General features: G+C 50.2%; 1 protein-coding gene across 1 annotated transcript; it reads right to left on the bottom strand.

The window, feature by feature from the left end:
- Positions 1 to 2,695: 2,695 nt before the first annotated feature.
- On the bottom strand, positions 2,696 to 19,589 carry CDR2L (cerebellar degeneration related protein 2 like; the record flags this gene model as incomplete). Its single annotated transcript, XM_080629309.1, has 5 exons — positions 2,696 to 3,581; positions 4,926 to 5,090; positions 5,839 to 5,987; positions 7,271 to 7,383; positions 19,511 to 19,589. 5 exons carry the CDS (start codon positions 19,587 to 19,589, stop codon positions 2,696 to 2,698), a joined length of 1,392 nt encoding a protein of 463 aa, XP_080485435.1.
- Between the last annotated feature and the right edge of the window lie 2,371 nt (positions 19,590 to 21,960).

Raw genomic sequence — 21,960 nt, 5'->3', positions numbered from 1 at the left:
CTTAATACTCTCCTCTTACCTCTTAATGGAGTTGTGTAGTTTTCCTTGGTGTTTTCAAAGCAATATGCAAAGTTTAGATGGAAGCTTGGCTAAAAGACCAGGAAGTGCTTATTTTCCCCTCCTTTGATTGCTGAAATCCTCACTAAAGGAAAGAATCAAGTGACTGTGACTCACGGAGTCATCAGGATGTGTATATATGGCCACTAATATTTTTGGATGCAGAGGAAAATGCCCTCAGCACTGAGCTGAACAAACTGCTCATACACAGCAGCTGGTCCTTTGTAAAGCCAAATTCTAATGCCACATTACTCCCATCCGTCAGCTTTGGATTTGAGGCTTTCAAGAAAGGCCTAAACGAAAATAGCATTTGAATTGCCAGCTTTGAGATGGTGTGACAGAGCTGGCAAAGAGGGGTTTCTATCATGTGGCAAATGTTAGTGGTCCAAGTGCATAGAATGTTATATAAATAATGCAGCAGTATGGTTTGGTGTATTCGCTCTGCTTTCTGCAGGAAAGCCTCCAGCATTATCTTGACCCAAATTGTACATGTAAATCAAAGAAATAACTCTTCTGCTGCTCTTAAAAGAGCTATAAGGAAAGTCCTGGCTTTGAGAACATCAGTGTTCCTTTTTATACAAGAAAGAGAATAAAGCATTGGAAAATTTGCTTAATCTGCTGTACACAGTGATGCTGATTCATGTGGGATCGCTTAAGGTGATCCTCTTCCCACATCTCTGCAGCAATCAAAGGACTGCAGGGTCAGCTTAAACCACCACTACTTCAAGCCGTACCCTGCTATAAACAGTGACTTTAATGGATGGATGCTCTGAGAAAATCACCAACGCTGCTTCTGCTGCTGCTCTTGTTCAGTTTTATTTGTTTTCTTTTATTAGACAACTGCTTTCCATTATAAATAAATAAGGCATGAAGGTTCTCCATACTGTTACAGAGCTGGTAGCCGTGGTCGTGCGTGCGGCTCCTGATGCTTCTTGAGTTTGGGGCACCTGAAAATGCAGAGCGTGGAAGAGCAGAGTGGATGGTGAAGGATGGATTGAGGAGGAGACCTCTGGAGCAGGTATAGTTTGGGCATTGCACTTCTGCCAACTTACCTCTGTGGTTCTCAGTGTAACACAAGAGTGTGTTTTGGGGGGTATTTTTGCATTACCTCCATGGTGAGTGAAAGGAAGGTGGCTCCTCATAACATCAAGGCCCTGGACTTGGAGGGTAATTACGTTTTAACAGTCTTTCCCACTCCAAAGCTGCTTTCTCATTTATTCATCTCTGTTGCAGAATTCCCAGCCATTCACCCAAGGTTTTGGGATGTAAGCTGGTGAAAACCCAAATCTTGCCTGAAGCTTCTCCAGGCAGGTATGGAATAGGTAGCTTACACTGTGTTTTGTAACTCTGTGCTCAGGGTGTTGACTAAATTGTAATGAAATGCTGCTTCTCTGCCTAAAACGTTTGTCTGACCGTACAAGGTTTGTGAGCAATGGAAACTGGTGATTCCTGAGACTGCAGTGGCCTTTTGGCTTTGTGTTTGCATGTCTGTGGAAGCAAAAGTGAGGAGATTTCAGTGCTGGGAAGTGCACATGAGAGGTGACAACCTTTGGAGACAGGATCTCAGCCAAGGAAGGTGATTTTCAGCAGAAACCCTGAAATCTGTCCTCTCGACTGGGGAGATGTTCAGAGCAAAAGTGGGGGGTAATGTGTGGTCAGTGCTACTGCCAGGGCCAGAGCTCCTGGCACTGTGAGATGCTGCGTCCTTCTGCTTGCATGCGGGTCACTGGTAGTCAGTTCTGCAAGCCCATGCAAGCTGTGCTTAAGGAGTTTGCTACAATGGGGCAATGGCAGCCTCTTGAAGAGCACAGCACAGAGGGCTGGTACCCAGACCATGGGATGGAAGCGTGTCTCTGATACTGTAATAGCACTTCTTGTCTAGCGTATGGGAAAGCCCTGGTCACTGAGTTCCTACCAGGCACAGTGCTTCACCTGGGGCAGATATAAAGCGAGGAAATCCCATGTGCCTACAAAGTCTGGAGGGTATGGACTGAAACACTACATGACACTGATGAAGACAGAACAATCATCTGTTTCTCTTCAAGTTTTTCCAGTTGCAATAAGCTTGCATTGTAAAATAGCCAAAAAACCTGACTGGTAAGAGAAATGGCTTCAATAGCAAGAACATACTGCCCTTTGGGGAAGGGGAAGGTGTAGACGGAACTCTCTTGGGTGCAAGCATAGGTTCTTAGCCATCAAAGCAAAGTGGGCCGGTGTGCTGGGGCAGCCCCTGGGGTTCTGATGGCTTTTGGTTGACTTTGAAACACTCCAGCTGCAGGAGGATGCTGGAGGACATCCAGGCTTTTGCTTGCAGATAACTGGGCTGTAAGACAAGCTGGAAAGGGTGGAAGAGGTGATCTGTGTTCTTTGCGGTGTGGTTTGCTGTTGTGATGTCTGGCAGTGGCAGTCACTCATGCAGAGATCCATCATAGGGTTTCTGGAATCCTCTAACTACAATGTACAATTATCCCAACGAGTTGTCCAGAGCTTCCATAAGGAGAATTGAGTCTCTGTGACGTTGTCTTGCTTGTAGACCTCTCAAACCTTCAAAGCAGAGGGGCCACATGACGTTTCCTGGGGCTTGAAGAGAAGACGTGGCTGTTGCAATTGCACGCGGGACTTGCGGAGAGGCAGGGGCTCATTTGCTGCTCTTGTTTTTCACCTTTGTGGCATTGATGTCTGCTTTTGTTTTCTGGATGCGGGAGAAGATCTCCTTAAAGAGAGCCTTGTACTCGGGCTGGCTCTGCTCCAGCCGCTTGTCCACGGCCTCCACGTGTTTGCTGATGGTCTTCTCCATGGTTTTCCGCTCTTCCAACTCATGTCCCTCTCCTCGGAAGTCTCTGAAGGAGCTGTCGCGGGAGATGGGCCGGGATGTTTGGACCCCTGTGTGGCGCACACTGTCCTTGTGCTGCCGGCATTTGCTCAGGAGCTCTTCATACTTCTCCAGCAAGGCATGGTACTGCTCGTCCACCTCCCTCAGGATGGACATGCCCCTCTTGCGCACGTTGTTAGCATGCAGTGTGTAGTTGCCCTCATGCCGGCTCACAGCATCCTTGGTGACGATGGCATTGAGGGCAGTGTCGCTGCAGCTCTTGCGGACAGGGTGGTTTGGGGAAGGTGTCATTGATGGCCCATGGCTTTTTCCTCCCTCCTCCTCAGAGAGATCAATGTAGTCGGCTTCTGGGGCATTATTCAGTGGCTCAAGGAGGGCCTCGGATAAGTTGTCTTCTCTGCTGAGTAAATACTTCTTGACTTGTTTCATCTGTTGTAGCTCCAGGAGCTCTGCTTCCAGCTCCTTGATGCGCAGTTTGCAGTTCTCCATCTCACACACCCGCTGCTCCAGGTCCGAGTACTCCTGAATAACAGAGGTGTATTCTCGCTCAACCCTCTCCTTCCGCTGCTTCTCCTGGTTGACTTGGGACCTGAGTGAGTTCACCATGGCTTGGAGACGTTCATTCTCCCTCTCCAGTGGCTTCTGGTTGAACTCTGTGGAAGAGCTGTGGATCTGGAATGCGTCCTCATACCTGAAAGAGAAGAAAGATCTTAGATAGTGTTTGACCAAGTGAGAGTCCACGAGGGGCTCCTTGTGTCTTACTGTCATGTAGGTGATTCCACTGTGCCCAGAGCAAACCTGAGCTAATGGAGTGAGATATGCCTCTTCCATGTGCCAGAAGACCACAAGATGTGGCTGGAGCTGTCCCTCGGACAGAGACCAGTCTCTGTCCCAGGGAACCTGCAGTCTCATTTGATAGCAGTGATGAAAGACAGGAGGGAAATGAAACCCTAAAAGGTAAAAGACTCATCAACGTGGACAAGCCACCAGTGTTGCCATGAAGCAATGATGAACGTTCAAGTTCCACCATTCTGAGCTGATAGCAGAAGGCTTTCAGTGTTTCCTGCTGCAGTTCAGCAGCTACTCACTGCATCATGGAGTTCACCAACTACTCACTGCATCTGCCAACAACCCCAAACCCCAACCAGCCAAAACCCAGAAGCACAGGCTCTGCTGTCCTGTGTCTGGGAAATGCTCCAGAGACAGTGGGAGAGGATTCAAACAGCAAGGCAGGCAGGTAGAGACTTTAGACATGGTTGAGTTGCCCCTTCATTGCCTGGGGAGTGGTAACAAGCACTTCCCCCTTCCCTCAGCTTCTCCTCCTCCTCAGCGAAGTGCCCGTGGCATCCTATGTAGTTAGAACAGATTGGAGAAGAGCAAGCACCGTGGCCTCCCCTGGGAGGCGGGACTGCGGGGGGGTATTGAACAGATTCCCAAGTTATGGAGGGCAGCCTGACCTTCAAAGCCAGCTGCAGAGCTGCAACCAAGCTGAGGTCCTGAGGCACTGGGGAAAATGTGACTGCGGAGCTGGGGGGAAAAAACCACAGAGACATTAAGTGGATTTTGCTGGGGGTTAGGTTATGGCCTCATAAACAGCCCCGTTGCCACTGCAGTAGAAGTGTCTTTTGTTCATATCCTCTGGCAGAGGATGCTTTCAGTTACAAAGCTTATCGATTGCTTATCTATTTAAAGAAGCCTCTGTTGTGGACAAAGCTGAGCAAGAAATGCCCTCATGAGGTCAGTGAATGAACAGTGCCTGGGTTTTAAGGAGGATCAAGTGTGCAATAGTGCTGACAGTGTTTGTACAGCACTTGGCAGCATGTGGTGTATCTTGGTGCTGGTGCTCCTGAGGGGCACTGAAGTCGTATAGGACAAAATGCACCATCTCAACTGGTTCCAGTGAGGCAGAGATGCTGGTTCTGTGTATGTGGGGTTTTGTGCACCCCCAGAGGGTCTAACCCACCACATCCCTTGTTCAGAGGCAGAGGAGGTGAGGGAGAAGGTTGACAGGGTTGCTACAGGCAGGGCTCTGTACCTGGGGCTGGAGCACAGCTCCTTAAGGCAGGGGAAGGTGTGGATGGTTCGGCGCCGCTCCCTCTTCTCCCGCCGGATGCGGAGCTGCTCCAGGCTCCTCATCTCCTCCACCTGCTTCTGCAGCTCCTCCACTTGGTTCTGCAGGCCCTCGATTGTTTCCGTCAAGCTGTGGAGAGAGGAGGGATTAAAGCAGTGGCAAAGGATTGTGTTAATTTGAAACCCTCTATTCTCAAACCAGGTGGCTAAACCAGTCACCTCTGGGACATAAGCACTACCCTGGAATATCCCTGCACTAAAAGCAAACAGGTGAGCTATTTACTTTCTTCCTCTTGTGTATCATGTAGAGAAACACAGAGAGACCAGGCAGAGATTCAGTTGTGTTCTGGCTGTGAATGCAGTTTGTAAAACTCCCTCTCAGCACAGTTGTCTGCAAAAGACACTGCATTGCAAGGACATGGCTTAGTCTGTTGTTTCTGGGGATGACCTTGATGATGGGCTTGTTTTAGGAAAGAAGTACTATTGATAAACTGGTGTTTCAGCATGGACTAGCCAGCGTTTCATTAGATGCTGGATCTGTGCCTGGTGTTGCTGCTGGGCTGTGTGCTGGGGACCTCCCTAATACCATTATTTGCCACTTCTTCAAGGAAACACATCCGAGGAGAGGCTGCCATGGCTTCCTCCTGGCAGCTTCAGACACTCCTTTATCCAGCCCTTGTTGCAGGGTGTCTGTGCTGTGGTTGACCTCTGCTAACCAGCATCAGTGCAACAAGCTTGTGTTGTAGATAGCCACAAAACCTGACTGATAAGAGAATGGCTTCAATAGCCAGGACACACTGTGCTTTGGGGCAGGGGAAAGGGGAGATGAAGGTCTTTTGGGCACAGCATTGCTGCAGAGGGAGGAGGGGAGGCTGTACCACTGTATCTTCTGTTGGGATGTCTTGCTTTCCAGCACAAGCTTCTGGTTAGCTAGCTCCAGGTCCCGTGCTGTCAGGTCCAGCTGCTCATAGACTTTTGCATGCTGTTCATTCATCTGCCGCAACGTCTCCAGTTGCTTGGTCAGGTACTGCAGGAAAAAGCCAAATAGAAACACTCCACATCCCAAATCCAGGTTGTTTCACTGGCAGAAAATCCTGCAGCCCTTGTTCCCTCTGATAGTGTGTTCTGTGACTGATTTGTCCTCTGCCTGGTTGAAATAGTCATATACCCCCTGCTCACTCTGAATACTTCTGTGTCTAAAATACTATTGAACTGCCCTCTGTGAAGGGCACTAGGCTCAATCTCTGTTCAGCTGCTCTTTTATTCCCAGTACCCACAGAAAGTTGATACCCCTGGGACCATGACCCTTCACTGCAGTTGGCTGAAATGGAGCAGTTGGTTACTGGATTTTCTGACAGATCGATTGCAGGAGATGCAATTCCTTAGGAATTCAGGTGAAAGCTCTGACTCTGTGAAATATGAGGAGTGCTGTGGCTCCTGTGTGTGTGCAGAGCCTTTGCTGTGAGCCTGCCACTGCAAGCTTTCCTCCTGCAAAGACTGGGATTGGGGCATCACTCTCAGCTGGGACGAGATCCCAAATCCTACAGTGAACGTGCTTCTGGAGGGGGTGGTTAAATCCATCCACCAGTGTCCTCAGACGTCATCTCTCAGATCTATCTATAAGAGCCACCATGTGCTGCTCTTGTGAACTCACTCTGCCCTGTGTCCTTTTAAACTAGAAGGGTTCCAAGCTTTTTTAACTCGCAGATCCCTAGAAGTTTTCCAGTGGATGAAAAACCTCTTGGCACTGCAGGTTTAAGCCTCTAGGATCACTTCTATGAGCTCTTAGAAATGCTGCCCTGACCCCAAAGGATGCTTGAAACACTGGTTTAGATTGCAGCTCCTGCAGAAAGAGCTATTTTGTGCCTCTAACAAAAGGGGCTGTGTTATGGGGGTGCCCAGGGGCCAGCTGGGAACAAATGTGATTATGAATAACTGGAATGAAGGGAAAGCTGCAGCAGAGCAAAGGGAAAGAAGTGTGGAGGCTGGTGGATGGGCAGGGAAAGGCCAGATGTAACCCAGATGCAACCTGGTGCTAAAATCTGGTGTGCGCATGTGGGCAGAGGGTGGGGATGTGGGAAAATATCAGTTAGGGGGAGAAAGGGGCCCTCTCCAGGACTGGGATGAGCTTGACCAGTCCTTAATCCATCCCACTTCAGGCACATAGAGAAGATACTTCTAACTCCCATGCCCTCTGGCACATCCTTTCTATTGGCATCTGAACTGTTTGAGCTGGTGACAGTGTGACCCTTAGGTGACAGTGGTGACTGAGCAGCTCCATCCCCACCCCTATCCCAGCTGTGTCCCTACCTCGATTTCCTGCACTTGCTCCTCGTTGGTGGCATACATCTGCTGCAGGGAGTCCTCCAGCTCCTTGTTGCGCTCCAGCAGTGTCTTCCCCAGCTCTGCGGCCAAATGCAAGTCTAAAAGGCAAGATGGGACAAAGCTGCTGCAGTTCCTGTGGCTCCCCATGTGCCACCACATCAAACATGGGAATGCTTTGCATGACGGTGGTGTTATTGGCAAGTTTTGACACGGATGCACACTTATAGGACAGACAGGATCTGGCCTCTTCCATCTTTCTGGGCTGCAGGAGCAAGGAGAGGCCAAGCTCAGGACATCCTCCATGCAATGATTTGGTACCTGGCTGGCTGCACTGCACACCGCATAGCCAGGGTCAGGCCCATGGGGCTTGGCTGTGGCAGATGCTCAACACCTCCATTCCCTATCACCAAAACCTGTAGGGCTGAAAAGGACTCAGCACCCATTAGAATGAGAGCCTTGGGGATGCTTTGTAAATGATATTGTTATCCCTAATGAAGGGAGTGCCTTGCCTTTGCATCAGCCCCCATCCATCACTGTTAATAGACTGACACCAGTAATAAACCCATGTGTGGCCCCAAGGGCTGGCAGCACTGGCTGTGTGCTGCACTGACTGGGTCTGTGGCTCTTTCCCTGCAGCAGCTCCAGGGTGAGGACAAACCACTTCATGTTCACTCCCTGCCACCTCTAAACACCCTTTGTAAGCTACTGAAATAGCTGGACTTTAGGAGAAGTGCAGGGGAAAAGAGATGACCACATAGTTGGCTTTAAACACTAGGTTTGCTGCCTCCTGGGTAAAGAAAAAGCCTCAGGACCTTGTGAGTCCTTTGGCCAAAGCTTGAGCACATCAGGTGATGCTGTTTGTGGGCCTGGGACAGCTCAGCTGGCTCTGATAACATCCCTTTGCTTTCACAGAAATTGGTTGTCTTAAAGCCTGGCCTCCCCTGAGCATGTGGGTTTCTGTTTTCCTGGTTCTTTCAGAGGTGAGTTTTCTCTTTTAGAGGTAGCCTGAAAACCTGACCTCGAAAAAGGTAAGGCAACAGGTCCTGGTGTGTGTTTCTGTCTCTGGTATGGTTATTAGGCAGTTTTAGACGCTTAAGGAGAGGCAATTCTGCAGTGTGTGAGGGGACCTGGGTCTCCTGCTCTGGTATTTTCTCAGCCCATCAGTGCTCCTCTCTAGTTTGCAGCTGTGTTTTGTAAAGGCTCTGCCATGGCTAAGAGCAGCCATACTTTCTTCTAGGTGTTGATTTGGTGATGCAGTTGATTGGGAAAGAGGGATACTTGGTCACTAAGGCAAGAAGAAAGATGCTTAGGATGTGTGCTGAGCCTGGGAAATCACTGATCTCTCATCCTTTGAATGGCACATCACAAATTGAGGCTCACGCTGACCTCTTGGATGTGAGTGTTCACTGAGAGCAGTGCTATTAGTGCTGTCAGTGCTTGAGATGGGGCTTTCCTGATGGATAACACTGTATTGTTGGAAGCGCTGCTGTGTTATTAGCTTGGATGACACCCATGTTCCTTTCCATGTGGCTCCAGTGGTGAGGGAGGGGTGGCTCCCAGATGTGCTCCAGCCAGAGCTGCTCAGTGTGCCCTGAATCTCCCTTTTACCAGAGGCATGTGCTCTCCAGCTGTGGCCTTCATTGCAGGCTGTTATTCTAGGCTGTGACCTTCTTAATTATAATCCCCCTCGTTGCACAGTGACCTGGGCTGAGGGTCACAGCTATCAATGTGATCAGGACATTGGCACATTTCCCCATGGACTTTTCCACCTATTTTCTTCTACCAAGCACTAAATTTCCCCTGTTTCCAAAGTGCCCTTGGGAGACTGAGTGTTTGCTGCACCAGCTGGGGACAGGGAACAGCCAGATGCCACCAGAGAGGAAGGACAATGTGGGCCTTTAAACTGCTTGGGGCTGTATTTAATGGCACCACTACCTTTGCCAGAGCCAGCATCATTGCTGGAGACCAGTGTGTTGCAGATCACATCCCTTGCAGCAGGCAGGGCCCCGGCACAGAAGTCTCTGTGCTGCGCTCCAGGTAATGAGTCAAGTGTGTCCCCATCCCTGTGGATTACACCAGTGCTCTCCCACCATATGGCATCCAATTTAATCAGCTGGGGTTGAGTTAAGTGGATTAGGCAGTGCAAGATCCTGCATTGTAATTTAAAGGGCTCTGTCAGCAATAATTTACTGGGGGAAAATGGTCAGCGTTTGGGGACGGCTGGGAAAGAGGAAAGAAAGGGGCTGAGCTCCAAGGAGGAAATTGAATCTTCGTTTCCATTTTGAGCACAAGGGCCTGGGAGAACCCAGGCTGGAAGGACATGGGGGAATTGGTTCTTTCAGTGTCTTTTAACTGCCTCAGCTGCTGTCACAGACATACATTCACTCACTCTCTGCCTGCCAGCCAGCCCAAGCATCCCCAGTAATCCTGTCTCACTCACCCCTTGTGCCTGAGTCCAACCCAACCTGTTGGTCTCCCCCAGGCTGCGGGACTATGGAGAAGCTGCATGGAAGTGCTTTAATGTTGTCTTTAGACCAGATCCCTCTTGATCTTTGCACTAATTGCGGCTCTGCAGGGGCTGGGGAGCACACAGCTCCTCTCCTTGGAGACCACAGAAACTTGAGGCTGAATGTGAAATTTCAGTAAGTTTGGGGGGAAAAGGAACAATTTCGGAGTTTGGGGATTCTCTATGGATAGCACTGTGCTTTCCCCATGGTTTGTTGTATTCCTCTGCTTCCCCACTGCCAGATCAGCCAGTGCTGTATGACTTGCCCTAATTTAGCAGATATGCTGATGCCTCCCTTCCCCCTTCTCTTTCAATGCAGAAGGAGAAATAAAGTGGTTGGGAATGCCTGCAGTGTGTCCGCTCCATGTGCGTGATCCCTCCACAGCCTCTGTGCTGAAAGCAGCACTCAGAAATGGGCAACATCCAACTTAAAAGATGGGAGCACTGGTGCTGCCCAGATCCTGTTTGGGAGAGGGCTGTGGATGCAAACTGTCCTGGGCAGCACCAGCTTGGTGCCCTCTGGCTCTGAGTAGCACAAGTGCTGATGTGACCCTTCTAAGTGACACCAGCCAAGAAGACACCCCGTGTCCCCAGACAAAGAGCTGTGGCTATGGAGTGGAGGGAGGGATGGAGGCTGCCTTTCCCTGCAAGCTTCCATGGGAAAGGCGCCTGAGCAAGGAGGGAGGGGAAGAGAAGAGAGACCATATGGTGGGAAGGGAGCAGGAGTTGAATCCAGCAGTGCTTGGTGGAGGAGAGCGTGTCTGGGCAGTGCGTGCAGGAGCAGCTGTCCTGGAGCTGCCGAGATCAGCAGCAGCTCAGCAATAATTCTGCTAGCTCTGTGCCACCGAGGAAACCTGGAAGACAAATCCTGATCCAAAAGCTGCACCAGGTTGCATATGAGTGGAAGGTGCTGAGAAATGCACTGCTGGGTATTCCCCTGCTGCAGGACTCTGTGGCGATACTGGCACAGGCAGATGTGCACTGCATGGGGCTGCTGGGGAGCTAGGCACTTGCAACGAGGCTCAAAGAGGGTTTGAAGCCATTCCTGCCATCCCAGTGCTGGCCTGCATCTGTTGAGCAGAGCAGTCTTTGCCACAGCCCATGCTTGGAAGTGGTTTTTCCCCCCCAGCAACTCCTGGTTGTGGCTTTGGGGAAGCACTAGTCTGGTGCCAGGCAGGGGAGGTTTCAGCTGCTCTCTGCATGATGGTGATCCAGTGGCCATTCAGATGGTCCTCACAAATATGACTTTCTGGAGGAAGCCGCCACCTGGAGCAGCCACTTTGGGCTTCCCCTCATTGCCTCTCTTGCATCAAGGGATTCATTTGTTCAGGCTGTGAGGGAACATGCCACTGCTCCAAGCACAGGTGAGAAGGATGCTGTGCTTTGCGCCTCACCTTTAAATGCACCAACCCAGTTCTCATCCTATGAGAAAGGTAGGGGGTGATAGCAGTCATTTGACTTGTGGTGCCAAAAAGCGGAGGTTTATGGTGCATGTATTTGCATCCTTTTCCAGTTAGCATCTATGAAGGAATTACTTGTGGCCCCTTCTGAAGCGTGGAAGGGCAGCTCCTGCATAGGATGCACACGATGCTACTGCAGATGATGAGTTCACCTGGTTCAGAGCAGGGATGAGCTGCTCGCAGAGCTCTGGTGTGGAGGTCTCTGGAGGAAGTTCAAGGTGTTCGTTAGCTGATGGATGGGGTAGGTTCAGCATTAAGAACTGATGTTTAATGCTGTTGACGTTTAATTTAATTGCATTTGCTGTCTGCTCCATTACACACGAGTACTTAGAGTCAAGGGTAGGTGCAATTATTCCTTTTGAAATCTAAATGGTGCTGTGCTGGTTTATCCTAGGGTAGGATGTGCTTGCCATTTATTTATTGTTCTTCTTAGTTGCAAGGGATTGTGCTGTCTGCGTATATTACAATGAAGATCAGCTTTTGTATAGCACTTACTGCTGCTCCATGAGAGGTGAAGGAGGCATTCTGTGTACTTAGCCCTTATAAGCCTTTGCAAGGGAACGTGCTGGGGTGCAAATAAGCCAGTGCCATCTGACAGCATCCTACAAACAACCTGGAAATGCTTTTTCAACATGCCAATTCCACAGATAGTGTTTCCCATGGCAAGGCAGAGCTTTCAGAGAGCCACCAGCGTTACTGCTGGGGCGTGGATTCTCCATCTCTTTTACACTGGATAACTCCGGTGTTGCTCCCCAGTTCTGTGTGTTTCTCATGGGGACCTGCCTTTTTGGTGTAAGCAAAAGGCAGGAGGGTTTGTTTTGCAGAGCAGCCCAGTGCAACAAAGGGAAAGCTGTCTCTGGCAGGGCTGATGAGAGCAGACGAGGGGTGTGCGTGAGGCCCCTGCCAGCACAGCCTCCTCCTCCCTCTCCTTTCAACCTGTGGCTGTAGCTGGGCTGAGCTGACGTTGGTCACACGAGCGTTTCTGTTGGATAATGAGATTTGCTGGATTTCCTGCTTGCTGCTTTCCTTCCTTTCTTTCCCTTTTATTTCTCTTGTGTAATCTGTTACGTACCCCTGAGCTGCCTTGGGCTTTGCAGTCAGCTGCAGTAGGGGAGCAAGGTGGTTTGCAGGGGGCAAGGCAAGCACAGTGCAATGAGAGCAGCTCTCTCGGTGCTGTCTGTGGTCTCCTGAGCAAAAGTGGCACCACCAAGGAGTGAAAAGCCCTGATAAGGGGCTCAGGAATGCATGGCTTGTGCTGTGCTGCAGGGAGGCCCTCCAGTCTTGCCAGCCCCTGCCCTCCCTTCCTTGCTTTCTGCATTTTTCAGTCCTGTTCAGTGTTTCCATTCCATCACCTCTTTTAATTCACAGATGGTCATCAGGCTTTTTATTTGATTGATGCTTGCCTTTTCTTTCTGCCCTCTTATCTTTCTGTGCCCCAAAGCCTCCCCTATACATTAACATTTGAGACCTAGCATGGCTACCTCTGCTTCTAAGCTGCATGTGTCTATACAAGCACACACAGAGCAGTCCTATCCCTGTGCCCACAGCAATCAATGTGCATTTTGCCAAGTTGTTAGAGCATGATAACACAGAGCGTGTTATCAGGCCATGGTTTGGACCCCAGCTGCGTCTTTCCCTGCTGTTCCTTTATCTCAATAGCCTTGGTGCCTGTGTTTGCCTTGTTATGCTGAAACAGTCATTTCAGAGGCTCTGATAGTGCACCTGGATCAGAAGGTGTCCTAAATAAATGCATACAAGTGGAGTTTTTGAGGAGAAGCAGTGAGGAAAGAGGAGTGGGAAAGGCAGCCGGTACTTTCCTGCTTGTATCCCTCCTCCAGGCAGCAAAGCTCTGACTAATTAATTATGTTGGGATGCAGAGAACCGTGAATAGAAGCTTTGACTCTTTTAAAGCTAAAGACACAGATATGGATTGCTGCCATGTGGCAATCTCCTCTCCCCTGTGTGTTCTGGAGGTTGAACTGATCCGGGATGGACAAGGAGGATGAGCGCCAGGGAGACTTTATGTGTTGGCTGCTGCTGCTGCGCCACAGCAGTGTGCACATGCTGAGCCCCGAGCAAAGGTGACCTGGGAAGGACAGGTCAGTGTGCTCATGTGGCAGGGAATGGTGCCCACAGCAACGGGCTGCCACAGCCGCATCAGCTCTCGTGCTCACACAACGTGCTCTACTACTCTGAGCCATTGCCAGGCAACTCATCTGCCCTTGCTGGACCACTGAACCTGAGTTGTTTGGTACCTCAGGGAGCAACCAAGCTCCAGCATGACTGCCATTTGCACCAAGACCACCACCAGCATCATGGCTACTGATTACTCCTGTCTGTTGCTCCTCCTGTGCCAGAAGCACAAGTACCAGTACAGAAAATATACTCCTTCCACAGCCATGTGTGACAGCTGATGGAGAAAACAGTCTGACCCTCTGCAGCAACACCAAAACCCTGCAGCCTCTTCTCTAGCAGCCCCTCTGCTTGGCTTTAAAGTGTATCATCTTCCATGCTGCTGCCCCACCACTGCTCCCTTCCCACCCACTGCTGGAGGATGCTCTGAAGCCCTGTTCTTCTGGGTGCTAAGCTCACGCACAGCCCAGTGCCTGGTGCCTGGCTGTGGGTACCAGCTGGAGATGATGCCCATATGGGGAGAGGTTCTCATCTCAGGTGAGTGATGGATTTGTGGAGCTATGCAGGAGGAATGCAGTGCTGTAGCCTTCCAGTTTGTTTGCAAGGAAAGGGAGTGATTAAATACTTGATGGTGTTGTTTATGTCCATCACTAGTCCTGAGCAGGATGCAGGGCAATGCCTCTTTCAGGAGCCCAACCAGTGTTCCTGAAGCAGCAATGCTGCAGAGCCCAATGCTCAGGGGGATGTGCTGCACTTTCCTCGTTCTGCCTCATCCTGCAGAGCCCAGTGCTCAGCCACCGCCTTCCAGGCCAATGTGCATTCCTAGGATCCAAGGCTTGCTTTCAGGCCAAGAAAACTTGGAGCACAGCACGATAATGTCCTTGCTCCAGCACCAGCTGCATAACTGGAATAGGTCAGCATGGACCTGGATACTACACACTCAGACCGAATCCTTCAGGGAGGAGACAAGTTAACTGAGCAGTGCCAGGGCAGCTGCACTGCATGTGGGATAAACTAGACGGACATCACAGAAGGCTGCAGAGGAACAGACCATTTAAACCATTAAAAGAACTGTCATGTTTTGGAGAGAAGGTTTGCAACTGTGCTTTAAATATGCATGGGGAAAAAAACCTGGAACAAACTCTAACCTAAAATCAGTTTGAAATTCCCAGCTGTGAAAGACCAGCAGTTGTGTAACATCTGGTCCCATTCCTCCGGGCTATTTTGTACTGGAGATATTTGAGTGAATTCTTGACTCAGATACGTGTTTTTGAGCAGGTCAAGTAGCAGCTATGGAAGCCCTCAGGAAGTGTCTGGTGTGAGCACACAGATCTGTTGGAGTCAGGCAAGGTGGCAGTATACCGTGTGCTGCTTTGGGAAGGGTCCTTTAGCAGAGGAGATGGAGTGTGTGCAGGAGTAACCTGTGTGTTAGCATAAGCACCGGCACAGCTTTCAGCAGGAGCAGGGTCGGACCCTGGTGCTGTCACAGCTCTATGTGACTCCTGACTGTCCCACTGCATCAGTGCATCTCCCCTGTCACCAGCCAGCACTGGTTGGTACAGGTCGAAAGGAAGAGGGTTGGAAAATGCTGGGATGTGAGGAAAAGCCTCTGAATGCAGGGCGTTAGCGGCTGGTGCCTGGGCTCGCATTCCCCTGGGCTCAGGGCTGCTGTGGAGGGAACGTCCTTCAGGACTTGGACCATAAATCCTTCGTGCACAGCCTTGCCAAGGAGAAAGGCCACTGTTAGCTGATTGTTTCAGGATGAGGGATATGGAAAGCTCTGATTTATTGTGTTTGGGATTTGGGTTCTTTTTCTTTTGCCTCTCTTTTTCCTTTTCCAGCAGTCCCTTTAATCCTGCTCCCTCCCACAGCTGGAATTACATGCCTGAGGTTCAGCAGATGGAGGAAGGAGCTTCTGTGAGAAACCAGGAGGGAGATTGTGCAGTTTGCTGGGTGAGACTCTCTTATGCCCCTGTTTCTTACTGTCTTCCCATAACAGGGGAATTTTTATTCTAGGAAGATACATACATTATATATGTAAGAATGCATATTCTTATATTCTTTTGGTTTTCCTTCCCATATTTGGAGGCTCTCATCGCCCCTTCAGGCTATAACCTAGCTGTCATCTTATTCCCTTGTCTCCTGTGACTTTTCTAGTCCCTCTTGTTATTCCCAAGCAGCTTGGCAATTAGTCACTGAAAACTTTCCACTTCCATAAGCTACCTGCTGTAATGCACTGCTAAATAAGTAAGTGGCTCAGCTACTGCAGGCAAAACTCCGTCCTTCTGGCTTGCCACTGGGGAGGAAGGACAGCGAGTTAACTGCTGTGCTGCTGGAGGACAGGCAAGCTGCGTGGCTTGTCCCCTGAGCTGGGATAACTGCATCATGAGGGGTAGAATTTGGGATACCAACTGCTCCCCAGCGCACTGAATCCTTTGGGAAAGCTGATGGCAAATTGAGGCTCTATGGAGTACCCCAGGTAGGCTGGGTGATGCAGTTATGGGTGCTAGTGGGTGCTAGCAATGCATCCCTGGCTTTATCCTAGTGTCACCAGAGCACTGGTGACCCTGTGTCTTTACACGGATGAGTTGGGAGCGGTGCAAGCTCAGCACCTTGTGTCATTTTCCTTCTTAGCATGCAAGCAATCAGATGCTTGGCAGGAGGAGGAGGAATTAAAATAAGATCCTTAAATCTGGAGACCTTTAGAGGTTACAGCTATCAAGTCCTAAGCCTGCATTGCAGATGGTTTGGCCCAAAAGTTTCTATGGCTGAGGATGGTCAGTCTTGCAGTGGCAATGAGGTGATGCACTGGTTCTTGTGCTACTTCTGGTCCTCTGGCTAACTCAGAGCAGTGTGAGGCTGTTTTATTTACACAGGAGGGATCACCCCAGCACTTAGGTGGTATTTAGGCTCTAGACACCATAAGGGTGTCCTTGAGAGCCCTTCTGTTGGGCTGCACCCTGCTCTTTGGCTTAGACCGGAATGCTGGCAGTGGGAAGATCAGGGAATGCAGTGGGGTGACTGCAGAGAGGACTTCTCTTGAGAGCTTGCTGCAGGGAAGGTGAAAGCTGGAAGTGGCTGGGTTTGTTCTCTACTCTGTTTGGATCCAGATGTGATCGAGTTGGCACACAGCCCTTCTGCACACAAATGCCTCTGATGAACAGAAAAGGTGTCCCCACTTATCCCCAGCTCAGACTCTCTAATTTTAGCTCATTCATTCTCTCTGGCTCTGGCTGCATACCCTGTGCACAGGGTATGATGCAACTGGAGCCACATCATCAGTTCTTGATGGCTGGAAAAGGTTCATCATCGCTGTGTTCTGGCTTTAATGCGAAGAGGCACAGATTCCCCAGCTCATGGAAGGTGAGGCTGTGGCTGAACCAGAGCAGGACTGACACCTATTCATGCTTAGAAAGCCTGGCAATAAGCAAAGCCATGCTACCAAGCAAACAGAGCTCCATTTTCACCCCTTTCTTCAAATCAGAAAGCCTTTCCAGAGGCAATACCATAAGAATTTAACACCTCAAAGGACACCACTACTGTTTCCATGTCACTTCTAAGTATCCTGGTTGGGATTTGAGTCCCTACTTTTGTGTTCTAAGGCATCCTGATACAATGCCTTGAACCACACAGGCTTACAGCATGCTAGGAAACGGGAAAGGGAACCTGAAAGGCACCAGCTTCATTTGAGGGAGGCTGGAAGGGCCTTGAGGCTGGGGATCAGATCTGGCTGCCTCCAAGGCATGTGGTGGATGCAGTCAACCACTGTGGGCACTTTAAGGGGGGAGAAAGAGGGATTTGGGTTTGTTTGCTTCAAACAATTAGTTACTTCAACAAGGTGAAGCTGTGTGAAGGATGAGGAGGGAAGTAACAGATACTGAAGTGGAGCTGAATCTATGATTTCCTTTGTTGTGCTAAAACGGTTAATTAACACAGTTATCACATTGCTCCCAGTTAAGCCATCTGTTGCTTAGCAAACAGTTTTGGATGTAAATGTCATAAATATTTGATGCTGTGAAATGAAGATAAAGGCCCAGTGACCAACCGGTTCACAGCAGAACCTTTTCTGCTCTCCTTGCTCCAAGAGAAACAGCTCCAAGGCTGTTTCTTGGTTCTCCCACCCCTCACTCCTAAGGAACAGTCTCTAAGCCTCTGCTTTTGTCCTCTGCCTGCCAGGCGTGGGTTTCTGTGCGATCCTGGGCTGTGGGCATTCCTATCCTCTTAGTAATGCTGGTCCATGCCCATGCTGCATGGGATGTCTTACACTCTGCTTCCACCCCCCATTTCCAAACCAACAGCTCCACAGCTGTGCTGTCACCAGAGACCTCTGGATACTGCTATGGCTATCATGCAAAGACTCAGAGTGTGTGGACAAAGTCTGGCACTGCCCTTCATGATGCTTTGTGCATCATGCAAATTAATTACGGTTGTAATTACCCTGTAGGACCTTTCCAGTTGGCTGGTTTTAGCTAGAGGCTTCCTCATCCCTCCTCCTGTGTTTGTGCAAGCCTGTGAAGCCCCTCTTCATACAGGAGGCTGCAAATCCCACCGCTGGGCTTTGTTTTGAGTCTGTTTTCTTCCAGACCTGGATGTGCTCAAAAGTGGATTCTGTCCCAGCATCAATCCATCATCTGAAGGCAGTTATTCTGCATTACACTGCCGGGACAGAGTGAGGAACCTGGCCTACAGTGGGAAGGTGGTTTTATTGTTGTAAGCCAGTTGTAAGGTGCCAGTGCTGACTCATGAACCTGACACTAGGGATGGCGTTGCGCTCAGAATCAATCTGTCCTGTGTTGTTCAACTGTCCCTATATTCATCCATGATTCTGCTGTTCCTCAGCCTGCATCCCGCCCCTGGAGCAGTGCCCAGGCCCCTTGTGAGCCATGGGAAGACGTCACCCAGCAATGTGCATTTCTGAGCACTCAAAGACTGCACTGTTTATTCAGCTGATAGCTCCATCTCCATGCTCTGCCCTGGCTTCATCTGTGTTCCATAGCCCAGGACCCAGCATCCCGCTATGGGTACTTCTTGTTTGCTGATAAACTGGGGTTGAAAACCAGCTGCAGCGATCCCTGGGGAGCTGGATTCATTCCTTGCTGGGCCTCTGCCCTGCAGCTGAAGTAGTGTAAACTTTCAATCATGACATAATGTCCTGGAGCGATGGTGGGCAGAGGCACTGCAGCTGGACCGCACGTCCCTGCTGACAGCCCAAAGCACATCTATAACTACCTAGAGTGCAATGGAGAGGTACTGGATTCAGGGAGGAATCTTTCCCTGTGGATTGACTGAGCAGTTTGGTTCATTCCTGGGCCAACTGCCATTAAGCAGGACTTCTTCCAGTTATTTACTTACTGTGTGTTGAGTCAAAATGTTAAGATAAGGAATAGATGCCCCAAGTTCCCACAGCCACTGATTATCCAGCCTCAGGATAAGCATTACACAGAAGTAGTGCAAACGTAGGTACAGCTGCTTTAAAACAAACTGTGAGTGAATGTTTTCTTCTTGCAAAGCTATTTTTGCTGTTTGAAACTTGGCCTTGATTTTGTCTTCTCTTTCCCAATTTCTCCTGCTTTTTGGCTGATTGGAAAAACCTCTAGAAGTAATGAGGAGACTTAAAAGATGAAGATCTCTTTGGATTTGGGCTTGGCCAACAAAAGCTTTTGAGAGACACTTTCAGCATCCTCAACATAGCAACACAGTATTTTTGATGTGTTAATTCCTAGCTACTAGTGTGTGTGCTAACTCTACCTGCAACTGCTGTGAGATGAAAGCAATGTCCTAACTGCCCATCTTTGATTCTGCCTGCAGCAAGTTTTCTGGGGAACCAGCTTCCCTGTGGATGTAACACACCAGGATTTTACCACCCTGCTGCTCACGATAGATCTGGGCTCCCTGCCTCTCTCCATTGGATTTAAACTTTCCATGGCTAGGACAGTGATTTGGAGCAGCAGAGATGAGATTTCCATAGAAGTGCCGCGGCAGGATGAGGAGCTGGCTTTGCCAAGCAAATACAATGCTTGACAGAAGGTATCCCACCCTCCCGAACCCAGGATTTGCCCCCTTTTCTGCCTCCGCATCCCCCTAACCCACCATCCCTGGCAGCTTGCGGGGTGTCCCCATCCTTACCCTGCTCCAGGTCCTGCTGGTCGTACCAGGGCTCCTCTTCCTCGCTCTGAAACTCCTCCATCCTGTCGGCGCTCAGCATTTAGCACCAGCGGCCCCGGGAGGCGCGCAGCATCCGCCAAAGGCGACCCCGCCGCCGCGGAGCGGAGCGGGGAGGGATGCAGGGATGCGGGCGGGGATGCGGCCTCGGTGCCCGCGCCGGGAAGAGGGTGGCACGACGTGGCAGCCGGTGCCTTGCCGCTCCCCCGGCTCTGCCTGCCCGGGGAGGCGGCTTCCTCCTGCCTCCAGGGCCGGGGAAGGCTCCGGAGGTGATGAAGCGGGGACGTGGCGGCCGGGGCGGGGGACACGGCTTGCCCGGGGCTGGGGGATGCACAAAGGAAGGAAGAGGGCCCGGCGCAGCCAGGCAGATCCTCTCTCCGCAGCTCGGTGGAGACCTCTAGCATGGAAATGCTGCAAGGAAACCCGGCGACAGGGAAGGGGGAGGCGAGGATAGACCGGCCTCCTTCTCCTCCTCCTCCTCCTCTCTGCCCAGCCCTGCCTGGGGCTGTAGGGAGCTGGGTTTGGGGCTGGCAGGGTGCTGAGGAAGGAGCTTCCCCGCAGTTTCCCCCTGCGATGATGCCTCTGGCTGGGTTCCTGCATCCCGGGGAGGGCAGCCGGGAGCGGGGCTGCTGCAGCGCTGGCCGGGATGTGGAGGGTGTCCTGGCCTTGCCACGGGCTTCTCTGTTTGAGCAAGTCTCAGGACCCGTCAGAGGGGATGTTGGTGCCTTCTCTGCCTTGGTGGGTTTGGATAGGTTGCTTTTCAAGGAGGGGGATGTTTCTAAGCTCCCTCGATGGGGCTGTGAGAGGGGAAACCCCATACCAATAGTCCCGTAGCATCACCTTAGCATTGTGTCTTCCCTAGCTCTTCATCCTGGTTTGCACCCTGATGAGAAACAAGGGCTTTGGATGTGAGTTTCTCTCTTCTTTTGATCAAGGACAAGCTCTTGTGTCTTTCCAAAGGGTGAAAGGAGCTTAAGATTGAGGGAAATGAGGATTTGCAGAGGTCTGAGGAGGAAACAGGTCTGTTACATACAAGTAAGTTCAGAAAAGACTTGGGATTTTCGTACTTGCTTTTCAGCTTAGGGCAATGAGCGTTAGAGAAGGTGGCCTTTCTCTTCCTTGCTACTGTGGAGTTTGGTGCAAGGGGGTTTATTTGTCCTTGTCAGCCCTGGCATCCATCAGAGACTCCAAGGTCCAAATAAGCTCATGTGTCAGTGGGTTTAGATGATTTTTTTAGTGTTTATTTGCCTTCTGTGTGATGGAACCCCTGGGTTTTTACTGGACTGCATTACCTTGCAGCGCTGCCAACAGGAAAGGCAATAGAAGATGTTCATGCAAGAGCAGCAGAGTGTGCATCCAGAAAAGATGGGATCTGTGTCAGAAAACTCCATCCAGTCCAGCAGTGACAGACAGCTGGGAGCCCCTGGGTGATTAAAGCAGTGGCTAGTACTGAGCTCATGGGTACAGCAGCAGAGGAGGGAGATAAAGCAGGGAATGAAAGAGAAGTAGTAGATTATTCCTTTCCCTTTCTCTCTCATAGACCTCTCTATACACATCAATATATCCCCAGAATTTAGGGAAGGCTTTTGCTTTAATGCAGTTGCAGACCAGGATTGAGGGTTTTCCTTTAACCTGGCATTTATAACTCAGCACAGATAATCAAGCAGTCTTGGGGTGTGCGTGTGTGTGAAAGCCACCTCTGACTGGCTCCTTGATCTTTTTCTAAGCAATTTTAATACAGAAAGGAGAAACCCTTCATTTTCCCCTGCCTGTCAGTGTTGAAGAGGCATTTGGACAATGCCCTTAACAGCATGCTTCAGGTCAGCTCTAGAAGCTGTTGGACTCTATGGTGGTTCTTGTAGGTCTCTTCCAACCGAGCTATTCTATGAATTGTGCAAAAGAATTGCCTGTGAGAAGGGTTCTGCTCCTAACTAGAAATGATTGTCATTTATCTATGTAGTGTTGCCATATGAGTGAGTGCTTGGATGCAGATCCCTTGGCTCTTTGGCAGCAAAAGCCAGGCAACGCAGTACTGGGAAAGCGTTTTCCTGTAGATCTCACATGGATGTCTCAGATCTGACCTGTCACTCGGTACAATCAAACACCAGTGATTCCTGTCCAGGTTATATGCCAGCAAAGGAGAATTCCCAGAGTCTGCCTCAGCTGGGAGTGAGCAGATTGCTTTCTTTTGCCAAACCCATTGGAATTACCTCATTTCCTCTGAAGAAAGGAGGTTTGCAGGGCTGAGCATGTGAAATGTAACGTAGCGACACCCAGAAGCCCTGCTTTGCAGTTCAGTGCTGAAAGCAGTGGGGATAGCTTCAAAGGAAACACTGAATCGCCTCAAAGAGCTGCTTTAAAGCGGTCAGTGAGAGCCAAATCCTGAATTCCCAGTCCCCAAGGTTATAAACCCA

The sequence above is a fragment of the Psittacula echo genome, assembly GCF_963264785.1.
Source record: "Psittacula echo genome assembly, chromosome: 14".
Classification (NCBI taxonomy): Eukaryota; Metazoa; Chordata; class Aves; order Psittaciformes; family Psittacidae; genus Psittacula; species Psittacula echo.
Note: the sequence above shows the minus strand (reverse complement) of the source record. Positions and strands in the feature narration are given on the sequence as shown.